A 26,925-nucleotide genomic window follows, 5' to 3' on the forward strand; every position below is an offset into this window, starting at 1 on the left:
TTATTCCGAAAATATCGCGTTTTACTAGTCATTCGAATTAATTTGCTAAGAAGTTACACTTAACAAGAACTAAAATCTTAAAAAAAAGAAGACAATTTGAGACTATAACACAGAAGGAGCTCAGAATTAACAAGTTTTAAATGAATTAGAAATGCTGACTGACAGAAATACATAGTTAATCATATTCTGCATCACGACTCGAAACAGTCAGAATGGAAAACATGGAATATTTCTAATTATTCATTAAATATTAATCGACGACTTCGTGGAAGAGGTTCGCCGCCATTTTGAAGATCGCTTAACTAAATTCTAACTTTCTAGTCGGTGTCACCTAAATGATTAAAAAAAAATGACAAATGATACGAGATAAACGTTGAAAAAATGATAGAGGAATGAAAAGGAATTACTATACAACATACGAATCCATATTAATAATACGAATTATGTGGCTTCTTTTTTGCTGCGCCGTGCGGACCAACGCAAAATGGATGACATGATTTCAATTACCTCTCTCTCTCTCTCTCTTTCTCTCTCTCTTTCTCTCTCTCTCTCTCTCTCTCTCCCCTTATATTAGGAACAATGCACTTGAGAGCATGATGAACAAATAACAAATGTATGGAAAGAAATATACAAGATGAAAACATGAACGTTGAATGAAATCATGAAATATGAACATGATATATCGAGTGATTCAAATACTTATGACTGAAAAATCGATTCCGAGCAGATCAACCATCACTTAATAGGCAATATTATTTTGTTCTATGTCTACTAAATGAGTATATGATTGTTGATTGAATGAACGGGAAAATACTTGAGGTAAAAAGTATTTTGAAAAATTTCAATGCAGTCTTGGCGCTCTGATGTCTTTGTGCAATAAAACTTTGGTGAGAAATTAATGATATTAAATCGATGACACATGAAGCGACATTAAAAAGTGAGAAAAGAGCCGCCCTTGACAGTGGACTGCCATCGTAGGTACTTCATGATGTATAACATTGTGTGTACATGTATATCTCGTGTACGTGTATACGTGTGTTCATACTTAATTGTAGTACTGTAAGTCATGTGTTATATATATATGTATCTGCGCGCGCGAAGGTCCTTACGTCGATAAAAGACACTATAACATTATATATGTACATTAACATGCGTATAGAGCTATTCCTGGGGACAAAAGGAAAGAAATAAAATAAGTGAATAGAGTAGAACTTGAGGATTCATCCATTTCGAATAAGCGAACCATAACGCAATAAGTGATTTCAGTAGGGAAGAGAGTAATCTTGAAAGAGAGATTTTTAGGCTAATTGTTTGTTAATTTAAGGTAATTCTCGTGGTAAACGCTGATGAACGAATGCAGGGTCTTTGGTTTCGAGACGCACCACGTCTCCTTAAGGTAATGGCACTACGACTTGCACGTAAGTTACTGGGAAATAACCCGTACGACCGTTCAGGCTACCCTCGAACCAGTTCTCGTCAATCTTTTTGGTCAAAGTGATCGTATCATTTTCCTGAAATATAATACACCATTGTTAGATACATTACTTATTTAAAAACATTTCTTTTTACATTTGGACAATTTTTCTAAACCTAATAGCTTCGGAGATATTCCGTTAAATATGTTTCCAACATTCAACTTCGGGAGCTGTTTTCACTCTTTCAACATGAATATCAGTACATAAAAAAGATATGTGTCAAATACTTTTTCAAGAACTACATCATACTACATAAGTTTTATTAAAATCTGTAATTTACATTTGAGAATGTTTCTATGTTAATTCACTTTTATTTTCAATGCCTCAATTACGATAACAAAAAATTAAGTTACAAAATATTTAATTAAATACATTTACCAATTCAGATTACTCACACAAAAAAACAATCAGAAATGGAAAATTGTATATATAATTGTATTATATTTACTTTAAAGCCGAGTTCTCCAGGATTTTCTGCCTCGAAATCGTACAAAGCTGTACAGCAAGGTTGTCTTGTCATCGGAGTCCTGGCTGGCGATTTGCTCGGTGATGGCAAGGGCGAAGCTAGAAACCATCAAGAATTTTAGAATTATATTAGATACAAATAGATAATGCAACAAAATATTAGGCTTGCTGCAACAGTCTTAAATTAGAGCACTACAGTATCTAAATAATTTGAATTTTATCTTCAATAAAATAAAACATAATGCAAAACTAAATGTATGATAATATCTGATGATCAACTTAAACAGCTATTCTCGCTAAAATCTAGATAAAATTATGAAGTACAGTGAATCACATTAATATTTAAATACGATAATGTCTGAGATTTATATATGCAGTGAAAATTAAATTAGAAAATTAGATTTCTATTGGTTCTAAGTAGACTTTTTATATAATTTTTATAGAGAAATCTACAACAATCCAATAAATACTATATTATTAAAAAATGATAGTAAACAACATAATGATCTTGACATTCAAGTTTTATTGTGAATCACTATATCTTATAAAATTAAGAAAAACAAAGTATTCCATAACAGTACACACAAAAAGAAATGTATAACCATTACATAAACATGCATGTATATACTTAATGACCAGTAAATGGCTAAATTAGGATACATCGATAGAAGATACACAAGAAGCAAAATAGTAATTACTTTCTTGCCCTGTTTGCGGTGCACGAAAAGCGATAGAATTGAAATTGAATAATTAATCGATCGATCGAAACCTACGGTAGGAGAAACCAACCCCATGCAAAATTTACCATTGGCAGATTGTGGCGGGTTTCCGGCTGGAAATAGCTCAAGCTGCGAGCGCTTCCCATCCCCATGAATCGGAGACCCGGCTCGACTTGCCCCTACATTGTGTCAAAAGGACAGACATTCAGGTATACGAGAGTATACACACAGAACAGTCGGATAACGTGTAATGAATGTGTTAGAGATGAGTTTCGCGAAATTACGTTGGTGAGTCAATATATACATAGTTCATACTTGCGTACAATTATTTCTCGAAGTATCAAAAATACAAAAAAATTATTGCTTAGCTTGGAAACAGTAAAATAAAATGCATTCAAGGTGATAGGTAAGTAATCGTGTTAAATGTTTAATTAAGTGAAGCAATAATAATAAGTGAAGCAATTTCACCTTTTATCACCATTAAATAGATAAATAAATAAATTTATATAGAATAACTTCCTAGCATTTGAAAAAACGAAATGCTAAACCCAGAAACATTATATAATATTATTTATCAAAATTAACATAAAACTGCAGGAAAATTTGTTATTCAATTTGTTAGCTCTATTACAATCTCGACGAAACCATAATAAAAAAGAAGATCAATCTCCACATTGAAGTTCAAATATGATTTCATCGACTTTTATATCTTACTATTATGTCATATTTTAGTGTGTATGTAATATATTCCTTTGAGTACAAAAGATAACAAAAATTTAATGTCCGTTTAACAGTCAGAGTAATGGCGAGGGAAACTCAATCAGGAAAGAGTACAATGTATACGACTATAGTGTATAGTTGCAGGACACGCAGAAATGTTGCATGACAGAGGAAACAAGAAACAGACAGCCAATTCACCCGCAAGAGTCATTATCTTGGATGTGAACATATGTGTGAATGTGTTTTACCGTGGAAGGAGAAGTTCCCACCGTTCATAGCATCCGATGTAGGTAATGCATCGACGTGTAAATCAGCCAATGTCTTCGGTATGAATTCCATTTTTGGTTTGTTCGCTGCCTCGTCTTTCCTGTGATTAAAAATAAAAATACAATAGCATAATCATTACAAAATTATTGTGGATAATAAGTGGAAGATTATTTCATAGCATAAAATAATGTTATTAGGAACCTTAAAACTATAGAAATTAGAAAAAATTCATATAATAAAGTAAAAGATGTATAGATATTGTTAATAAAGACCACTATAGTGCGATTCTACATCTTTAGATCGATAGAGATTCGTTAAAGAAGTTGCTACAAAATTGTCTTTAACTTCGAATTTCAAACCTCCACTGATCCAGAGGTATAATGTTGCACTGTGATGATCTTTAACAATAGTATTCATATACCCTGTACATAATATAATCACATTAAGTTACACAAAGAATCAAAATTCTTTTTTAGAGCAATACAGAAAGTGAATTTCTTAAGTGAAAGTGAATTAATATATAAATTGCCATAATTTTTCAACTTATTAATTAACATTTATATTCTATACATTTTCTTGTAAAGGATTATAAAAAATAAAAGATGTTCTAAGTCTGGTGAGATATGTATACTGTATCAATACATACTTCTCCAAAAGTGTCTCTGTTAGTGTTCTTAGAATCTCAGTACACTGCTGATGGTACTCCAGGAGACCTTCACTGAATGTTGCCAACTGTGCCACTTGTTCAACCTAAGGAAAAAGCAATGAAAAGCAACAATATAGCAATATAACAATGATAAGCAAACATCTTTAAGTTTTTATCGTGTTAATTGCTCAATTCTTCCATGAAGAATTTGATACATCTCTATATAAGAACTTGTTCAAGTAAAAATTAACACACATTCAATTAGTTTTTTACTTACATCATTCTCCAAAAGGTTGAACATGCCCAATTGTGCCAGATGGAGACTCTCTGCAAATTTCTCTTCTGCTTGACGAATTTCGTCGTCTGAAACGTGAGAACCTGCTCGCAAAATTTGCGCCGGTGAAGGTATTAAAAATTGTACTACAGGGTTGCTTAAATGCCTATGTTTGATACATTATAAGATATACACACAACAAGGAGTAAAAGTTAGCGAAATTAAACCATATGAAATGCCTAAGTACTTTGATCGTGTACATTCCTTCTTTCTCGAAACACAAGCATTTATAATACAGATATTGAAGTTTCACTAGAAAATATATACAGAATAAGTACAACACATTCAACATTCGCAGTACCTTTAGTGCACTTCTGAATATATTTATATTTGTTATACTTAGTATTTTTAATATAATCATCTGAAAGGATTGTGAATTACTATGATATAAATCTACATACATTTATTTTAGAAAAAATATACAAAGATACATCAAAGATGAAAAAAGAAAGATTATTACTTGGATTGTTATTTATATGCACATAATGTAACGTAATGATTATGGATTTAAAGGAAAATAATTAAAGGGTTGATTATTCTATATGTTTCTAAAAAAAGCAACTAAATCTAAAAAATTGGAAATAAAGTGAGGAATTTAATAACTATTGCACGTAGGAAATCACGTACCAGTGTATGGTGAAGAGGACTTCACTGGACTTCCAAAATGAGGACTGGCTGATCTTTTTCCAGTTGCTAATTATTAAGAATGCAGACAAACAAACGGAAAACAAATATTTTTCTCTCATACTAAACTGAAAAACTTAATGATTGATAATTTGCAAATAAATATGGACCTTCATACGCATTAAGATCATCTGCAATAAATAATCTGCATTTTAACTTGTTAAAACACCCCATATAAACAAATAAAAAATTATCATGGTAACATCAACCAACTATAATTTATCTATGACAAAGTGCACATGCAGCAGAACATGCGAATGGAATGCCTGTAAACTAAGACAATGAACTGAAAATGAAGGAAGAACACGCATAAATCATTTAATAAAGCTGCATTTCTTGTCCGATTTTAGATTTTATCTTTACATGTTATCTTTATTTTTAGTAGAGTGACCCATAAAACTATTTGAATATTTATAGAAATCTTCTATGAATGTGTTACGTGTGTTATACAGAACTGTTTGAAATTGCATTAATACTGTAGTGAGATATGGCTATCATGACATAGAACTTTTACCTGTCATATATTAAAATATTCCTTCTTAATCATAAATTGTTATTACCATATAAAATATAACATAACGAAATCGAGTCTAAATAATTAGTAAGTAAATGCAATAATAAATACAATGACATGTAAATACTTTGTGTAGCCACTGTACATCTGTTTTATATTTTACCAACGTAAATCATGATACTTCTATCTTACTACAATACCAATGAAATTTCAAAATATGTAACAGGTATAATATATCCATAAGAGGTTTTCAGAAGTGTTCGAACGCTTTTGTGAGCCACTCTACGTGCGTATAATTGCAAACGACACGCATCGAGTTTTTGTACAAAGACATGATGTATGTACAAGGTGTGCAAGGACACAATGTGCGCGGCCCCAATGTGTTGTGCTTAAATAAATCAATAAATATCGCAGAGAAAGATAAAGTCAACTCGCGTCCAAGTATACCTTTCGCTTGACGTCTCCGCTTGCAATCGAAGTCCAGCCTTCGTCCCTGAAGCTTTTTCCGGTGATGCTGAAAACAAAAAGGGATATCAATTCCCGTTCTCGAATACATGCACTTTTCCCCTCTTTCTTTCTTTCTGTCTCGTCGCGTATTCTTGTCGCGTTAAACTGGGACAACGCTACTCAACGAGTCAAGAAGAAAAGCCAACTTTTTTTAGTAACCAACCTACCATCACTTCTTTCAAGTCTTTGGTCTGCAAATGGTGCAGAGGCTCCAGGAAGTTTTGTTTAATGTTGTCGTCCAGAGAATATTTCACGTCCGCCATCTGCTTCATCGCCTCGCCCATTTCAACCAGAGCCTGAGCTGCGAACAGAAATTAGGAAAGATTAATGAGCCGAATGTTTGCTTGTACTTAGATGCATAATTTATGCGTCTGCTCTACTAGTTTCTTCGTTAGGTATGCAATTACGAAAGTTATGGGTTGAGATGCGAATGTCCTCCGAAAGTTAAAGTAGCGGCACAGCTTTTTGGTGATAGGAAGTGAATATGAATGTTTTAAAATAACAATTAATTATTAATTAAGTCTAACTATATGGACTGAACAAACGTACCGAAAATACTATCCTCTCCTAATTTCTTTCCATAAATAAGCATGCAATCGCCGAGAACACCTTCTGGTTGGGGGTAAGTCGAGGCTTTTGCCTGACCGCTGAGCTTACTGATGCCCTTGACCGCGGCCATCTTCGCTCTTGCAGTTGGATTTGGCTGAAGGAACTCTTTCGTTTTCATTTGTAACTCCTCCACCAGCTCATACGTGACATCCGTTTTCTACGATCAAAATTATATCATACTGTACGTTAGCTTAAATGATATTACATTATCAAATTTCTACTTTTATTTCGTTTTCTTATTTATTTCTATTACTAAATAATATTTCAAAGTACATAAGGAGTTCATTTCTTTGAAGTAAAAGAGGTGCGAACAAATTTCATCAAGAAGGTTTCATTGGCGAGAAGATTGATCGAAGGTTAAAGGCGATGCAATAAGAACACCTTCCGGAAACCTTAAAAATGTAGAAACGTGTACTCACCCTCTCCATATCCATGAAGTCAACGTCGAGTTTTGTTCCTTCCGCTCCGCCCATCTTCTCTGTCATATACTGGAAATACAAATTTCATTAGAATTAAATAATAAGATTAAACATTATAATTTTATCCTTCAAATAGTACTGCTAGATTATGTATGTATAACTATTATAACTTATGTTAGATTACTGAAACTTAGCATATCTAATTTTATTTTATATTTTACATTCTTCAAACTAAGTAATCTAATTCCAAATTGTTATGGTTGCCTGTGATCCAATAATACCAGTTAAGAGTTAAGTACAGTCGATCCGTGGTAATTCGAAAATCGTGACAAGATTACATTTTGTTTATTCAGGAAGCCTTCAAATTCATGAAACATAAAAACCTTAAAATCTGCAGGTACACGCGAAAATAGCAAATGATTCTTTCCATTGTTGCTTTTCGAACTAAAGATCACAGGAATAATTTTAAAATTTTATGTTTCTAACTCTACCTTTTTATTTATTTCTGGGATTAAATATATGTTTTTATGGATACAGGCGAGCCTTTATAACTCGAAAATGTCTACAAGATTACGGATTTATCCATTATAAAATTTATATGAATGAAAAATGTCTCATATCATGACAAATCTTTAGTGTTTTTTATAATAATTCACAAAAAAGATCGTAATGCAAGAGCATGAATGGATGAGCGTAACTATTTTTCCGAAAGTAATCCTTGGTTTTACCGTAAATAATTAAAGGGAAAGACTCTTGGTATACGTCTGCAGTAATCAAGAGGTGTGCTTGGAACCTATAAATAACGGCGTAATGCAGAGTTACTTAAATAAATGCAAAGTACATTTGCATTTATTGTTACTGAAATAAATGCAAAGTACATTTGACTTACATGCGACCATCCTGCAAATTATTAATTTCACAATAAATAATGTCGACTACTGATTACTAATAAATAGAATTTAAAGAAGTTATGAAACACATTTCTTTAATGTCTTTATTAGAGAAATTTTTATTGTTTTTAACTCTGTGTGTGAGAGATTAAATACTTGAAATTTTATAATTTAGTAATTTTTTAATAGATAAATTAATAACGAGTTTTTCATTAACTTAATAAATTTTCGCGATCTTCGTTTCCTCTCGGTCTTGTTTCCTTATATTATAATTACGTATATTACGTAAATATTCTCTGACACATTTAATAAAATTTTTCTTTTATTAACTTCATTTTATGAATGTTTACTACACTTTTATTTACACTTTTATTATATAATAAATTATTTAATGTATTATGTAATAAATTATATAATAACCGGAACGTTAATGCATGTCATTTATGTATACTCATTATTGTTAAATGTATAAACGAACATTTGATTAAAAACAAAAAAAAGCACTTTTGAACTGATTATAATTATGCAGGAACTGAATATTATTTGCGCATATTTTTAATTTCTTGAATAATACTCGTTAATTCATGTTGATTACTAAATAATACAAGAGAATTTATATTACCTATTTTTCGTAAAAATCACAAATTTGTTACTCTTGTAAGTTGAACGCAATGTCAATCAATTCCTTATTATTTTCAAACATTTATTTTTATTTTCATAATCTATAAAAAGAAAATATTTAAAAAAAAACAAATTTTTGTATTATTTCCTATCTTTTTAACGCTGCGTTAATAAGTAGTATAATTTCTACTTTAATTATCACGCTCTCTTTCATATTTTCTCTATTAATTATGTTTCAGGAAATTGATTGTACATAAACGAGCCGGATAAGCTGGTTAAATGAATTTCTACAGCAATAACAAAGTTATGAAGAACAATAATTATCTTCTTCATGATACACTTAAAACTGCATTTAAAATCTTCACAATGTGTCTCCAATCATATCTGAAACCTCAATGATGTACTTTACAATTTGTTAAACTTAGTTGATTTAATTTAGCTTAGTTTAGTCTGTTTAATTTTCAAACTGTAACTTTCGTATCAATTTTCTGCCTAAAATTGTAACTGGTTAGAAAAAGCAGTTGGATTTATAGAAATTACATTTAGCATATTTTTTATACTCATCAATTTATTAAAATTAATCAACTTTATATTATTTTTGTTGAAAGTTTTCTTATTCTTGACGTAACGCAAACTTATCTCTACTAATTAGAAATAGTGAAAGTAGGAAGAGTGAGGTCATTTTTCGTTTCGACCAGGTGAATGATCCACAATTCCTATTTTTAACTAGCACATCAAATATTTAATATTATCTAACATGAACATTTTCTGTTTGTAACCGTTCACTAAAAAATAAATACTCATTGTTTTGTTTTTCTTGTATTTTCATATTTCGTATTATATAGACATGCTTTTCATCTTATTCGATTTTTGCTCGTTAAATTCACCTTTGCTATTTAAGGAAAAGGAAGTACGTCAATTTAATCGCGCGATAGATTTTAATAGATTTAAATCTCTTGCTTTTTATTATTGTGTTCTGTTGCTCATAACGTTATACATTTGTATATGCAAGTTTATGTTAATGTTATTCAAGAACTTTCGTTCGATAATAAAAACAATGGAGATATTTATATTATACAGATACGATACAAAATGTATTTGTATAATATGACGACTAGATAAATCTAAAATGGAAACAGTCATATCAATAACTCATATAATATAGACCACAATTATGTAATGAATTAATAGTTTCAAATATCTTTGTTTAATATTGATTATTGATTATTATGGCGGTGATGATTGTATGATAAAAATAGTTGAATATCGGTCGAGAGTTCCTTCGTACTAGTTGCCAAGATTTCAGAGGTATACATCACTTTAGATCAATTGACGACGGGTATTATTGATCCGGAGAGCCTATCGTTTCTGGCAGTGGTATTTTCTTCCCTTTTCAAACATCTTACCATACTACATATATCCTTTGCTCTCGCCTCTGACCTACGGATATCTCTCGTTCATAGGAAATCTCGTTTCATCTTTCAAGATCATCTCGGTTTACGAGCAATTAACCAACATTGACCAATCGACTATCACAATATATGTGCTCGAGATTTCTACGATGCTTTCTTTTATGGCGACAGACGGGCCAGTTTCCGGTTGTCCATCATATCCGGCCTACAAACGAGCTTTCTAGAGCGGTTATATCTTTTTATCCCTTAAATGTATCGTTTTAAAGTTGGACATTACGGAAGTGAACTATTTTTATTATTTCTTCAAATGATTATACAAATATAATTTCTATTTCATTCGTTATTTATTTCATTTATTTTAACGCATCTAAAAGTTCGAGAAGATTTTCTTAATAAATACATTTCGTGCCATTCCTTGGTCTTCTCTCTTACTTTGCATATATGAATAAAGATTATCACGGTGGCTTAATTCTTTTCATTTGAGAAACACGCAAGTAATTTCAATGAAACGGGAACGTATGAATGAGGATTGCAAACATTACTACGCGCCCTTTCGCAATAACAAGCAAAATATTCTACACATCTTTTCTCGAAGAAGATGAATCGTCTACAATGTTTGAAACGCGAAATGAAAGCAATTCATTTTACATAATAACAACGCATATCGCATCGCGAACCCACCCACAATCTCTCTTTCTCTTCTCGTTTTTGTTCAGCTCTGTTTAATTCGAAATTATCTTCATTCACTATTCCATATAATGAATATAATAGAATTTCAAACAATATCGCGAGAGTGTTGTTAATCACATGTGTACTTTAATTCTTTTCCTATTGAACAATTCATGATTTATAGGTAGCATTTTTATTCGTGTATTTTTATATATGAAATTCATTTGCATAATGAATAAGTTAAAAGTCTCTCATTTTTATGAAGTTATGCCGAGATAACTTTGGAAATAAATAATACCGTATCTATGTTTGCAGGAAGTCTAAAAAGCTAAAACTACTTTATCGTTATTAACTTTTAATCTTATAATTATAGAAGCTTCCGGTTTAAAGCTAAGTTGAAAATCGTTTATTTCTATTAAGTGATCGCGTAACTTAATATAGCAAATCTAAGATAATCGCGAATATCGAGTCGTTTGTAGTTGAATCGCAAGTTACAGACGAGAGCAACACTATGTCAAGATCCTTGAAAAGTGTAAAAGCCAAGCAACACGATTATTTGACGAAGGTCCCATACGACCGTGACCTATATTTAACAGTGACCCACTTGTGAAGCGGCATTACACGCAGAAACATAGGTAGCGCACCGTTGCCGATTACACGTTGTCCTAGAGTAAATCTGACCCACATCCGGTAGTTGCAATATCACATGCTGTTTGATTCGAATTTATGCACCGATTATATTGTAATGCTCGCGACGTTACAACTGCCGATGAAATATTCTGAGAATGGTTACCATGAAAATCCGGTTTCTTGGAATTATTCGGTAAATACGGTTACTCGCGTTAAACTTTTCCTTACAGCGCACATGGCTGCGAATGTGGCTTTTGTACGTTTATTATTAAACAGTTTTCTTTTTAGAATTAGGATACAATATAAATAACCTTAAGCTAACGAACAAATTTCAAGTAGTAAAGAATAACAAAAAATAAAAACAGATAATTTGTAATTTTTCAACTCCGCTTATAAAATTTCATTTCTTTTGTTATCAAGTTTGTTACTGTTGTGCACGGATAAGTTCTTATTGATACTGGCAGCTTATAACTTGCCATTTTAAAATAGTATTAATAATATTTCGATCGTGCGCAAACAAGTTCATTTCTTGTAAATCTTCTTCGTTTATGAAGGACGAAAAACGTTGACGTTAAGTACGAAAAAATCTTCCTCATATCCTGCATTAACCTTCTCTTTAAGGCGCACATGGCTGCGAGTATATTTCCTCTACTCGCCACGAATATTCACTTTGGATAAAAAAAGGGTTAGGATAAGATAAAAATGTAACCTTGACAACTGAAGAAATTAACAGATGTACAGATAGCTGGTTTGTTCCAATCTCTTTCCTCGAAGAAACTACATTATTAATACGTAATCAAACACAAAATCAAAACAATAATTTCAGATGTAATTAGAACCGAGCATATTATTATTTGAGCACCGACTATAATCGGCGTTAGTAGTTCTTTACTCTCAAATTTTCGAACTTCTTTCAAATTATTCTCAAACTTCTGAATTTTTCACTGTCCCTTAAATTATTATTTTGCAATTGATGATGATGATAAGATACCATGATAAGACTATTTTAATCTCTAATTAACACATACATTCTATCGAACATATTACCAAATGCTTAGTTAATTTACTTAATGCGTTGCACATACATACATACATACATTACATTAAAATGATATTTCCGGAAATTGATTATAAAGATGATTTCCTAATTTCTAATATAATAAAATTTCATATCTCTCTATGCTGGTTAATATATAACACAACACAATTAAGAATTAAAACATAATAGTAGCTTAGTATTACATATTTCATGTTTATAAAGGACAAATGAGCACCTATTACCAATAGCACTTGCTAACGTAATTATTATTACCTATATGCAATAATTGCGATACTTTGAATAAATGTGTAATTCATGCAACATTTACGTTACACTGTTTCTATAATATTCGTAGTTAAAATATTCGTAGCTAAAATTTTAAATGTAGCTGCTACGAAATCAATTACGTAAAATCCAAAACTATATAATTGTTACACGCATGTCAAAATTAATATGTAAAGCTATGTTATATCTATAATAAAAGTGAACATTTTGTAAATTTTACATAATTTATACCACACCTAATATTTTAAATTTTTTATTTCTAAAAGAAGATCATTAGAATTCTTTTCATATTCCTTTTATTACAAGCATTTGATTACCATTATATAGTTCCTGATTTTTTAATTATAAAAATAATACTTTGATATTTGTAATTAGTATATAAAAAAAAATAAACTGACAAACCTAAATTATTTAAGATTACAGGATAATTTTATTTTGCAATTTTCTGTAGTATATTTAAAATTATTCTTTTTTTTGTTGGTCATTAAGAACAATAAGTGAGTAATAAACAGTAACTCTAAAAGTTAATTAATACATTGACAAAAACCGTGCCATGATGAACTTTCAGAACTGCGACTTCAAAAGGATAAAAATACATTTACGCCCTTGGTTGGCGAATATAAATTTTCATGAATCGGATATTGTCTTTCTATGATTGAAATAAAAGTCGTTCTTGCAACCTCGAGTATCATTTCCCAGACTCGTTTAAAAAGCCGGTAAATTTGAATTAATACCCGTATAAAATACACGGAGAACTTCATTGAAACCGTACGCTATTTGCATTACTTCATAGAACAATCTTGCCATAAATTCTCTCTTTCTTTCTACACCATACATATGTATAACAAAATAATTACATTCATCTGTTTCACGATATAACGATTTCAATTAATTTTTCAATGAATATTTTCTTTTTAATTACACAGGAATAAATTGTTTGACACAGACACACTGAGAAAAGAACTATATACAAATTGTTCTATAATAGTAACTGCAACTGAAAATACCATAATGTACATATGTAAGTACAGTAGTACTTCATTTATCTAAATATACCTATGAATATCACTCATTGCAAAGCAACCCCTTTTATATAATATAATTTGTAATTATTAAAATTTTATAATTTTTCAAAAATTATATAAGATTATATTTATCCAATTATTGGTCTTTGCAATACTTATCTTGGTTTGAGAAAGTTTATCTTTAACCATGTAAAACTATGAACACGTCTCCCATCTCGCATTTAATAAGTGTCAGCCTAAATAAGAATTAATTGTTCCACTCAAGGCGCATTGTGACGAACGAGACCCCTGTTCACGGGTCAAAACACTGTACTAATGGTTGGAACGTCGATCGATATGAAATCGTAATTATTCTTAGTTACTTTCTCTATGGCCATACTTTACCTTTATTTAATATTGATCTTTTACGATTACGAACTAGAGGTTTAACGAATTAATTCATATTAATGTTGTACATTTGAAAAATGAAAACTGACAATAATAAGCTTCGAGAAGAGAGAATCAAACTCAAGTGGAGCCTAATGATATAACAGAGAGAAATCGATATTCAAAAGTAAATCACCTCGAATATTTATTTATTTTTAATCGTCAATGAAGGGAAACTTAGCAAGTATAAGTAAAATAATATCGTGATTACGTGAAGAAATAGAAAAGGGAGAAGTTTATTGGAAAAGAACAAATATAAATTATTGTCGATAGTAAGCCAGGCAAATTGAGTTTCAGGAAAGAAATAAATATTGTATTTCGATCTGCGTTGAAAATTCCACATTTTTTATCTGTTGGCTGAATTGAATTCAGTCAGCAATATCAGTTTAACTTCATCAAATTTCCACATTAAAAATGTTTGAATCGAATTTTGTGAAAACTTAAATATTTCTGATATAGAAATTCAATGAAGTTAAACTAATGTATGCTTTTGATCTCATAAAATATACTAATAATATTTAATTAAAGTACTTCTATAAAATATTTCGTTGAACGTGAACGTATACAGAATTATTTTACGATAAAACCATGTATAACGGTAAAACTAATTATCGACAAGGACTATCCGATAAGCAGTTTAGGATACCGGTAAATTGATCATTAAAGAACGATATAACGATACAAATTGCACTGCAAGACTGATTTAATGTACTGTTTGTTATGTTCCTCGTATTGTTCCGAGGACAACTTGCTTGTTTCAGTTTTCTGTTAAAAGCGATTAAGAATCAATAAATTACATATTATGAATGCATGAAATAAATTGTATAATTGGTCGTAGATAATCTTTCAATTCTATTAGGTCATCCCATAAGTTCGTGCCGTTTTTCGAGAGGTTATATATGTTATTTTTTTTAAACACCTATGAATCGTTGTCTTAGGTATTTTCAGAACATTTGACATCTCTTGAACTGTCAAACTTCGTGATTTTTCAACAAGATCCCGAATTTTATCTTCGTCTGTCTGCGGAGGACGCCCGGAGCGTTCCTCATCTTCTAAACAAAAATTCCCAGCTCTACGTTGGAACCACTTCCTACAGGTGCGAGATGAAAGCGCATTTTCTCCGTAAACAGCACATATGTTTTTCGTGGCAATTGTTACAGAATTTCCTTTCCGAAATTCATATAACATGAGATGTCGAAAATGGATACGCATTTCACTCATGATTTTTTACTGTTAGAAGTCACTGTGTTCACTATATTACGATCTTATATCCACGAAAATCTGCTCTAGCCTGTTCTCGATCAGCTAAGCTCAAGTGCATTGGCTCCTTATCGCTGTATGTTTATAAATCGACACATGAAATGTATACACAAAAGTCGCCACGAACTTATGGGATGACCTAATATAAAAGAGTATTTTCTTTTATCCTAATGAATAAGTTTAATAAGATATATTCTGTGGTACTATTTCAAGTGGAAACTTTATAATAATAATTTATTATATTATGGTAAACATATAAAATATAGTATTATTATATAAATAACTAACATAATATTATTTGAAGTTACAACGAATATAAATAAAAATTAAATTTAAAAGATTATTATGTTTTGAAATTTTTCAAAAAAAAATAGTTTAAAATTGTTCTATTAATTATATTAGTTATATCAATTATATGTTAAATGTTATTATTTATTAACTAATTGCGTAAATAACGATATGTTCCAGTTGAACAAATTGTTAAAAGTACTTTGTAAAATATTATCGAAAATTAAAGTAAAAATAGCATTTGAACCTGCATTTGAAACCTCAATAGTGCATTTTAAAATCTATCCGTGCCGTTAGTTACCGCATTACGATCAATTTATATTTCGTTCGATAATTATATAAGACGAAACTTTGTTGCATCGTATAGGAATAATCATTATCGCCCACGGACAATCCATATATTTTCACGAATATCACTCTGACTTATTATGAAACTATAAAGCAGTAAAGGAAAGGAAAAAGTGATGATCCAATAATTCGAAAATATGGTTAATGTATACTTTATGACCAAAAATTATACTTCAAGAACTGAACATAAAAAATACAATAAAGAAGTATATCAAAATTTCTAGATTTAAAAAAAATTTAATTTTAAAATCTCAATTTAGCAAAGAGAAAGAAAGGAATATATATTCCATTCATTTACATATGTATGTTTATATGTATTAACTATCTTGCTATAACTATAACTAAATTACAATAAAATAATATATATTAAATAGATATAGATAAGAATATATATATATATATATATATATATATATATATATATATATTCATTTACATATGTATGTTTATATGTATTAACTATCTTGCTATAACTATAACTAAATTACAATAAAATAATATATATTAAATAGATATAGATAAGAATATATATATATATATATATATATATATATTTATATATATATATATATATATATATATATATATATCCAAACCTCCAAACCCCAGTTTAACAAAAAGAAATATTCTACTCGTCTCTTTGTCATTGTAATACCGAAATATGCAATGTCTTCGAAATCATAATACGTGCATAATAATGATTTATCAAACGGTGAAATGCAATTGAAATCATAGCGTGACCTAGTAAAAGTCAGCGATATACGTGCGACTACAAAGGGACAACGGTGATTCCCCGGTGGCGAAGTAAGCTTGAAAATCTGGCCTCAAAAAAACTCCACGAATCTCGGTCAGTTAACCGTGCGTAGGCGAGGATAACGCGACTTCGCCTCTCACATTCATAGCATACCGTAATTACATTACAAGAGACATTGAACACCGTCACATAAGTAACATGCTATTCCATAGATTGTAAAGTGTGGATCGCGAAATGATTTTCAAAGGATAGTATTAAATATCAACATATAGAGTAATTAACATCCCTTCTACACGAAAAACAATTATTCGTTATCCTTTATCTCCCATTATTATTTGAAACAATGAAATATTTGGTAAATAAATTATTTAGAAATAATTTACATTTCAAGTACGATTTTGAAATTTATTTGCAAATGGTTTTATTTTCAAATAAACTTTCTTACTATTTTATTTAGTGTAAATACTTGATTTTTTCGCCTATTATTTCTTTTCCAAGTAAAAAGTGACCAACTCTGATTCTGAATCAGTCACTGGTGGTCCGCGTATTAAAACAGGGCTGCTAATTATGATAATATGTTCAACTGACTCCATTGCGTATTCAGTGCTGTACTAAATTGGGAACCTGTGCTAAAGACTTGAAATTCTTTTTGGATCGAAAAATTATCTAATTTGTAACATTGTAACATAGAGTTCTGTTTAATATTTGAATATATTAAATTTTACGTTCAATTTTTCATTCCACAGTATTTTACTACGTTATTAAATGTTCGTTTCATGAAAATTACGGTAGCAATAAAATTCGCATTGATAAAAGGTCACCGATGAGTAAACCGATAAAGTAGTTAACAAAAATAAAATTCATATCCAAGTTAATTAAACATGTTAAAACTCTATTTTCTTGAAAACAAGGCCTTAGATTCGAAAAAATTATATGTATTCTATATTTTTTACTTATTTTTCCACGTGGAATAACCTCTTGCTGGTTATGTTTACTCGTACCCAGACGATAAATAAACAAATTCACGTTATTAAGCAAACTTTTAAATTCAATTTTATCAAAAATGAGATGGAATATGAAAAGATTTTATTGTCTATTCCTGATTTATTTTTTCACATAGAATCACCCCCCCCTTGTTGATTGTACCATGAGAAATGCGATATAAACAAATATTAAATAAAGTTATACACTCACCTGATTTGCTTTGTTAATCTGTTTTTTTAACCCTGCGAACGCCATGGTGGTGTTGATGATACTTCTATTCTCTCTCTAGACAGAAATAAGCAGAAAGCCTGCAAGCAGAAAAAAGAGAAAAAAGGATAATCGATGTGTGTGTGTCGCGAAACGATCGCAGCAAATTTTCGAGAAACGAAGAGAGGAAGGGTTTGAATTTATGACTGGTCGGTTGGTTGCTCGCCAGATCCAGCCATCCACGGACGGATGATTTTCAATGTTATCGATCGACCACGTTTTCCAGCATCCTGACTTACTTCTGATGTAATAAACGCCGACACACATGTACATGCTAATCCTTTCCAATATTTCACACACGCGTATACAGAATCAGTGTGACGAAAAAATATCATCAGAAATGATTAACAAATTACGAATATATTTAAACGAGGGTATTCTGTTTTAAAATACCTACCTCGTTTCAAATATTTATTGAGATTTTTTTTCAAGAAATTGGAACACTTTCTGCATTGGCTTTTTGCATATATGTTTAGTAACGTTTGAGAAATATTCACAAATTTTTTCAAGTGAAAATTCTAAACAATCCTATTGCATTTCAATCATTTTCAACTTAATTGTATTCTTCTGATGCTAAAAAATATCTCATTTGAACAAAATACAAAAAGAATATTATTATCTTAAGATAAACATCTTCTAAAAGAATAAAGAAATCTTTTCTTTTTGCTGAGGTGAAAGTAAGTTTGAAATAATAAAATAAAAATTCATGGATGAAACTGACTGTATACTAGTGATAGCATCAAATTCAATATTATATACACATATGTAACTCATAAATCCTATAAATAATTTCATAGAATTTGAATAGTACTTGTAACATACAACGTTTCATTAATTCTACTTGCCAAATATTCGATCCTCACAAGCTGGCTTCGAACCCTGGAACGAGTACTCGAAACGAATAGTTCAATATCAGCAATCGAATTACGAGAATCAGAAAAACACTATCATCTTGTTGAATTTTTCTAAAAAAAAGGAAAAATCTATAGAACTGTAGATGATATATAGAATTCGTATAAATTTTATTTGAACGTTTTACACTTATAAGTATTTAAAAAATGACTTTAAGCGATTGGAGAATTTCCGGAAAGACGCTCGTATAGTTTCGAATTTATTTGATCAGTTCGATCGGTTCTACTTGGGACTATTCTATTATTTTTATTTGCTAAAGTACTCGTAGAAGATGCGAATCTGATGCGTTTAGGTTCGAATCTAGTTGAAAGTAGTTTCTTTCGAAATACTTATATGTAGAGTGTTCGAACCTCATTGATCAATGTTTGAACATACTTGTAATGTATACTTTCCAATATTGCATATATTTGCATGGATATGAAAATATAATAATAACTGTATCATAATATATTCATCATTTTACAAAACAATTACTATTTTGAAGAAACTGATACATAGGAAATGGAACAAAGGAACAATTTAGAAATATAATAATCACAGAAATAAACTTACAAGATATAAAATTGGAACTAAATATAAATTCATAAGTATTCAGTAGTATTAGGACACTTTCGAAAACATAAGTAAATCTGTAAGGCCTATTATCTGTTTAATTAGACAATTAATACCAGATTGTACCAAAAGTTCATACTGAATGTTAAGAAAAATTTATCTAGAATTAATCCTTTTACCATCTGTAGCTTTACGAAATGAATGTCGGCATGAAAAATTGTTCGTCTTGACTAATAAATCCCATCACATAGCTTTTATAGCCTTCTGGTATATTTCATTTCTCATCTATTTCTTTTGAATAAGATTTATAAAGGCCATGATAAACAATAACGAGACTCTGCCATATTTGTTGAATGAGACAGATAGAGGTGAACATGATAGCTACGATTCAACACTTCTTGGATATACAAATCTCAACGTTGTCTCACTTCAAAAAAAAAGCTGTTTCATTAACAAATTTTCGACATTTCTCTTTAATTCTCGTTAATTAAAAATTATCCAACTAAAAACAATATTTGTTCGAACGTTCCACTATTCCATAGAAATTCATATAATAGAAACGCTATCAACTTTTTGTATAACCTAATACACTTATACAGAGTTCGAATCTAATCGATGAATATGCTACTCGCAGTGTGTTCGGGCTCATCGCTAATCCTGACGCAAATTTTCATAGAAAATTACATCATACGTTTTAGTCCTAGCGAGATTCTTATAAGGCCTTTCCGTCATGGAGCAAAGACTCCAAAAATAGAGTGTCACGTTCATAAAGAGGAATTAACGAGTGGCGTCCCTCTTAATAAGCCGCGCGCTTCTTCGAGGAGAACAGAACAAGTGTCAGACGAATAAGGGCAAAGGTTGCATTGGAGGGAAAAGGATTCACCTATGCATTTAATAACGGGCTAATAATGACTGCTAACGGTTAACATCAAGAATAATACAAGTGTACACTAGTGTTACATAGAACTAAATTCCCTTCTAATTGACCCGGTGCTGACATGACAGCGCTGGTCTCCGCTCTACGTTCACCTTTATTTGTGACAGTGTTAAAAACACCCAAAATTCTATCTATTTAACTAAAATCTAGCATTTTTCTCATCTTTCAAAATATGTAGAAATATGTCAAAAATATCTCTCTTTTAGTATCCTCTATCTTATAAGTAAAGTTATGTCACACAATGTGTTCCGAAATAATAATATTAAAATTAAAATATGAGCAATTAATACTAAGATTAAAATACAACAAAAGTAACATTAAAATTAAAATACAAAAAGTTAATACTATATATTTGAAGTCGAATGAAGGGAACTTTAGTTTTCTGAGATTATAGCTACAGAGGACATTCGCAATCTGAAAGTTAACCATCATGATAACGTTGAAAACACGAAGAAAGCAATAAAATATGTTCTCAACTATCCGCAAGCAAAATTGGTCAGAAAATGACCAATGAGCCAAAATTCGTGCAAAGAGGACCAAACGACTGGCAATTGCTCTAAATTCTAAATATTCCAGAATAATTTGTTTCCTTTCCACAAATAAAAGACACTCGGACCAAAGAAGCAACGTATATCGAGTATAATACACGGACTAACAGATAGATCGAACTTCTGAGGGATTCTTAACAGATGCAGATGTAACGATAAAGCAGACATCTCACCTTATACACGTCCTTGCGGCACTTTTAAAACCGTTGATGATCTGTGCCGTGGATAGTCCACAACTGAGGAAATCGCGATGAACACGCAAGTGAAAACTCTAGGAGCCTAAAGCGTAGAGATCCGCGTGGACCGCGATCACCACGAGCACCACCGACTCGTACGTAGTCGGTTTTGCACACTGCGCCTCCAACTCGAGGGGTAGTTTTCAACGCGACGATCGATACCCGGCGACCAAAATCAATCTGTCTCTCTCAAACCAACATAGTAGAGTATATCGCATTCTCTATCTCTTTCTACTTCCCCCACTCTTTCACGCGCACGCTTGCCAACTCCCTCTACCCTCACTCTCATGCCTTCTCTTTCCACGCGCATTGTCCATTCTTGTCGCATGCACAAAAATTACATGAGTATCTCTGTTCAACATTCGCTACATCATATCCCCACTACTTGTCTCGTTTGCGATTCCTACTTCCACTTTGTCATAATTGTCTCAAGCTTTTGTATTTACTACACTTTCCCTTATTCCCTTTTCGTTCCTTCCTTTAACCTGTTTTCTCATTTCCGTGGGTTTTTCTGGACTTCCAATAGGTTCCAAGTGCACACGCTTTTTTTCTTTCTACAGCTTTTTCTGCAAGCCGCTGCGTGTCGCTAGATTTACGCCCACGCACCGTCTAATCGCAACCCCTTACGGGATCAGCCACGTATTTTTGTCGTTTGCAAAGGCAGCAAAGGAAAGTGGCGCTGAGGATCGTGGAAATGAAGCGAAGAATGGTGTTCATTTTGACTCGATTCATTAATTCCATGCACAGTAATGTTAGATATAAATTAGATCAGGTTATATTTGATCGCTTGTAAAACAGACAGAGTAGAAAGACATTGGAAATAATAGGCAGAAAACAAAAAACGATGTTTCTGTGGAATTAATAGAGTAATACTGGATAAAAATTAGGTTAGGTTAGGTTTGACCCTTTGTGAAATAAGCAAAATAGGAAAGTAACATTGATGATCGCATAGGTTTGTAGATAAGTTACACGAAAAACATATTAACAGTATCTATTTACATTGTATTTTTAAAATCATTGTCAATCAGTCCCGTATTAATATTTAGGTTCAAGCAGAAAATTCTGTTCGTAAGTCCTGGGACTATACAGAATAAAAACACTATGTGAAGTATTGTATTCCGAACCATTGTTTATCAAAAATCGTTTAATCTTTTGGCAATAATAGTTGAAAGACGAAAATTGATGAATAAAGAAACTAAAATAAACATGACGATAATGGAAATAACTTTTACATATATTATCACGAAAAATATAAACTAAGCCACTTAGATGAAGATAGTATATAGAGTGTAAAACGTGTTTAATAAACATATTGGACATATGACAACTACACTGCCTGTGAATCTGAAATACTGGATGATTTTCAATATTATCGTTTTTAGTTTAGATCCGGGGTTAATATTGTATAATATATACGGTTTATCCAGCCAAAGGGCTAAAATCGAGAAGAGAAGAGATTTAATTTGCCGTTAATTTGAGCGCTATATTTAAACTTTTGAATTTTACTTTTGTTACTTTATGTTCATTGTGAAAACATTTAATAAATATAATTTTATTTACACAATTTGTTACATAAACTAAAAAGTTATAGACCTAGAATCATAAGTATATCACTTTGTACGAATTTCCCATGTTTATCTGATGGGAATTTCAACTTTGGTTAACTTTGAAGATTATTATTGAAGGTTATACGGCATAACATATGTCGAAAGTATGCAACAGAAATAACAAATCAACTAATTGAATACGAACCTCTACTTAGAACGATTTTATCGAGCAGAAAATACACGTAGCTTACAAGTTTTTGTTAGATTTTGCGCTGTTTCTTATTGATCCAGTTTGAACATTCGTCGAGGTATAATATCTTGCCAGCATATATTTGCCCATATTTACTATATTTTCTTCCTTTCTGTTTTTGCCTCAACTATGTAAGTGATGTAAATCAACGTGAATCTCCTGCTGTGTATGGGATATCTCAGAATAAGATTTTGAAAAACGTGTAAGAAGTTGTTGTTGAGAGCTTTTATTATTTGGTTAGACAGAAAAAATTTATTATAGAAAAATAGCATATTGTAAGATACAATTCAACGTTTACTTCGATACGAAAATTTGACGTTTTTGCTTTCCAAAAAACAATAATATCTTATTACAATTCTTATGGTTTACAATTTTTGAAATCTTTTTATGAACAGGCTATTGACTCGAAACTTCGCGCCATCACATTATATACCTACAACACTAGTTTAGGCTTTCCCCCTACTCAGAATGTCGCGAAAAAAAGAAATGCACTACAAAATGTTCGATTCAAATTATTAAGTAATAAAAAATTACGAAAATGCGGAAAAATCGATCTTTAGTTCTTGAAACATTGCTGTTCTCTTCCGTTTTTATAATATAGCGAAATTTCTATTTTACAACTCGTTTCTATTTTTCGTTATCAAATACTATGCTTCTTTTGTAAGAGATAATTTAAAATATTTTGCTAAAATTTATTAAGCAAACCAATCGTTTCCAAAAATTATAAAACTGAACCTATAATTTCAATTATCGCTAATCTATTATAGTGATTGATGTAACTATATATAATCAATGAGAAGTAAACAAATACTAACAAGATTTTTGATACTCAATGAACAAGCTTGTGCATTTCTATTGCTAAAAATACATACCAAATAAAAACCACAGGAAAAGATGTGATAAATCCATTTTTGTTAGTTTTTTAGTTTGATAATATTTGGTAGCTAAAAGAATATATTTTAATATGAAATAGACGAAAACGGAATAATTATATACAAACCCATGAAAAAAACACTATCTAATACCTATCTAATTTCAATTAATTTTTCTGGTATGTCTATAACGAAATACGCATTATTGGCGTTCTTCGTTAGGACCGACACTAGCACCTCGGGGATTCAAAGGATTTTACATGAAAAGGTCACGGTGTTACATGCAACGAAAGGGGCGCGAGAAAATATATTTGTTTGAAAACTCATGACTCCCATTGACAAAGAAAGGGCAAAGAAGCGATACGAAATATTTTTATCGCAGTCCTAAATGAATATTTATCATGATATTTATCATGAACTCATTCTTCGAATTACTATTACCTTAATATAACAACAATAATTATAATTTCGGTAAAAAAATAAAATAAAAGTATCATCTATAAGTGAAGAAATTAAATGTTAAAATTTCGTAAATCTCAGACATTTGGTCAGCGAAGAATCATAAGAGAAATACGATTAGGTCATGGTACTGCTATCATTCGATAACATTCTGTCGCTTTGTACGCCCCCTATACTGAGTATGCATCCGCTATACAAACCACCCCCACGCGGGCCTCTTGAAAATAGTTCTAAAAATATATGCCGGTTCAGCAGGAGACAATATTAATCTGCCAAAATTGAAATAACTCTTACTTTCATTTTTCTAGAGCAGCTTTCCATTATGAACTCTCTTTAACGTTCATAAAATAAACACGGAAAAGGAAACAATGATATCGCAACGAAGCGTGAAATATCTCTGCAATTTTCTGTTAATTCTTTGTGTTCAAATAACATTTTTCTATTTTGTTAAAAATATAGCTCCACGATCACGAATTTTATTTTAAAAAATTCAATATCATTTTCTTATTATGCAATTGATTTGTTTACAATTGTATCAACCATATAGCTTTATCATTCTATCATGAATATGGTATCATTATAGATGTTGTTAGGACACGATATTCATTTTATAATTAATTTCTTTGCAAAGATTATAAAGAAATTAATTATAAAGAAAAAACTAACCTATCTATAATATTTGTATTTATTTTATCTCTTGTGATTGTCACTTTACTATGTAAATAATAAATATGTATACAGATTAAAAAACAAACCTATGTTATGTCACTTATAACAATTTATCATTTATCAAAATCTATGCTAACAAAGATAAACCTGTACTTATCTATAATTAATTCCATCGGAAGATCTAGAATTGTACAAAAGTAATAGATAGCAAATTTTCAATTCATATATACGAATATTCATGCCAACGTATCATAGTTTTCTTGTTTTTTTATTAATGACCCTTTAATATAAGAAACATATGATGGCTATTTTGGTAAATAGTCTCCTTATACTGATTTTAGAAGTAGGATGCTAATGTTAAAAAGGTTAATGTTAAAAAATATAAAGAGTTTACATAAAAAGAATGAAATGAACATCTGCTTTTGCCCAATGAAGATTCCAAGAGAGAGAGAGAGAGAGAGAGAGCTACAGGGTGTCCTAGTAATCATAGTACAATCGGCAAGGGAAAGATTCTACGTGAAAAAAAGATTCGAAGACATTCGAAGAACAAGTTTTGTTCACGTAACGTTTCGTTTCCGAGAAAATGGAATTTGAAAATTTATCAAGTGCCAGATAAATTCTTAACTAAGCACATACAAACTCTATTTTCTTAAAAACGAAACCTTTACGATGACATTTTATTCTGCATTTTTTACTTATCTATACAGGATAATGTCCTGCTGATTGTCTATTTGTACTCAGTCATGAATTAGCCAAATCACATATACGAACCAAATCTCCAAATTTTATTTTATCGAAAAGAAAACACTATATGAACAAATTTTAATCTATATTTTTAATTCATTTTTCATGTGGAATCGCCTTCATGCCGATTGTACATTATTTCTGGAACACCCTGTATATACTTTGAATGCGCATCGTATACTACGATCATCAACAAATATTAAGTCATTCATAATTAATCAGTTATTAGCGACTAGAAAGTATATTTCTATATGTATAATGTACTTACTTATACATGTACATATCTTGTTATTAGATATTCAGCGTGAAAACTATTTTATAGAACCAATAACATTGTCAATGTTTTTGTTGTAATTAAAAAAATACATTGACTTGTATATAATTTTTTTACAATTTAATCTTGCGTGTTTTGTGTATTGTCTGCAATTTAAATATTTCACCAAAATTTAAAACGATAATAACAATGATACCACGCCATCAATCACAGATGTTACTGTAAGTAACCAAAAATGAACATGGCGTCCACTTAACATTTGTTTTCGCTTTAAACCTATTTTGTAATTTATGAAATCGCAATATCACTATACACGTGTTTATTGAGTTGTTTATTGAATGTACAAAAAAACGTATAAAATCAATGAATATGTCAAACAAGTACACCGACCAATCGAATATTATATACAGTACATCCGTGTATTGAATAAAGATACTGATTCAAACATTTTTTTGCACAAAACATTAAAATTAGTTATTTTAAGGATAATAATGAATGTAATTTGTTTTAGAATACTCACCTTGCCTCAATTTAGTGAGAACAGAGAACTATTTGAAACTGGAAATGGGCAAACCCCCTGCTACGATTTGACATAGACGACAGCTGTTTGTAGTTTGCAGCAGCAACGCTAGATTGCTCTTAATCATAATCACCAAGAAGCGGGAAAA

General features: G+C 30.7%; 1 protein-coding gene across 13 annotated transcripts; it reads right to left on the reverse strand.

Annotated features, from left to right (window-relative positions):
* Positions 1–512: 512 nt before the first annotated feature.
* Positions 513–26,881, reverse strand: LOC117207577 (endophilin-A). 13 transcript variants are annotated; one of them, XM_033447913.1, is made up of 14 exons: positions 26,778–26,881; positions 18,201–18,298; positions 7,360–7,428; positions 6,881–7,097; positions 6,499–6,632; positions 6,272–6,338; positions 5,254–5,319; positions 4,570–4,670; positions 4,293–4,396; positions 3,628–3,746; positions 2,746–2,838; positions 2,639–2,647; positions 1,924–2,039; positions 513–1,511 (listed from the first exon to the last, which is right to left on the reverse strand). In XM_033447913.1, the coding sequence occupies exons 2-14, from the start codon at positions 18,243–18,245 to the stop codon at positions 1,392–1,394; spliced, it is 1,260 nt and encodes a 419-aa protein (XP_033303804.1). In that variant the 5' UTR covers positions 18,246–18,298; positions 26,778–26,881; the 3' UTR covers positions 513–1,391. The 13 variants fall into 13 exon arrangements, with proteins under 13 accessions (XP_033303804.1, XP_033303806.1, XP_033303803.1 ...); XM_033447915.1 differs by lacking the exon at positions 26,778–26,881 and adding an exon at positions 21,380–21,927 and having other exon boundaries at positions 4,570–4,655; XM_033447912.1 differs by lacking the exon at positions 26,778–26,881 and adding an exon at positions 21,380–21,927.
* Positions 26,882–26,925: the final 44 nt, after the last annotated feature.

The sequence above is a fragment of the Bombus bifarius genome, unplaced genomic scaffold (assembly GCF_011952205.1).
Source record: "Bombus bifarius isolate JDL3187 unplaced genomic scaffold, Bbif_JDL3187 scf7180000008038, whole genome shotgun sequence".
NCBI lineage: Eukaryota > Metazoa > Arthropoda > Insecta > Hymenoptera > Apidae > Bombus > Bombus bifarius.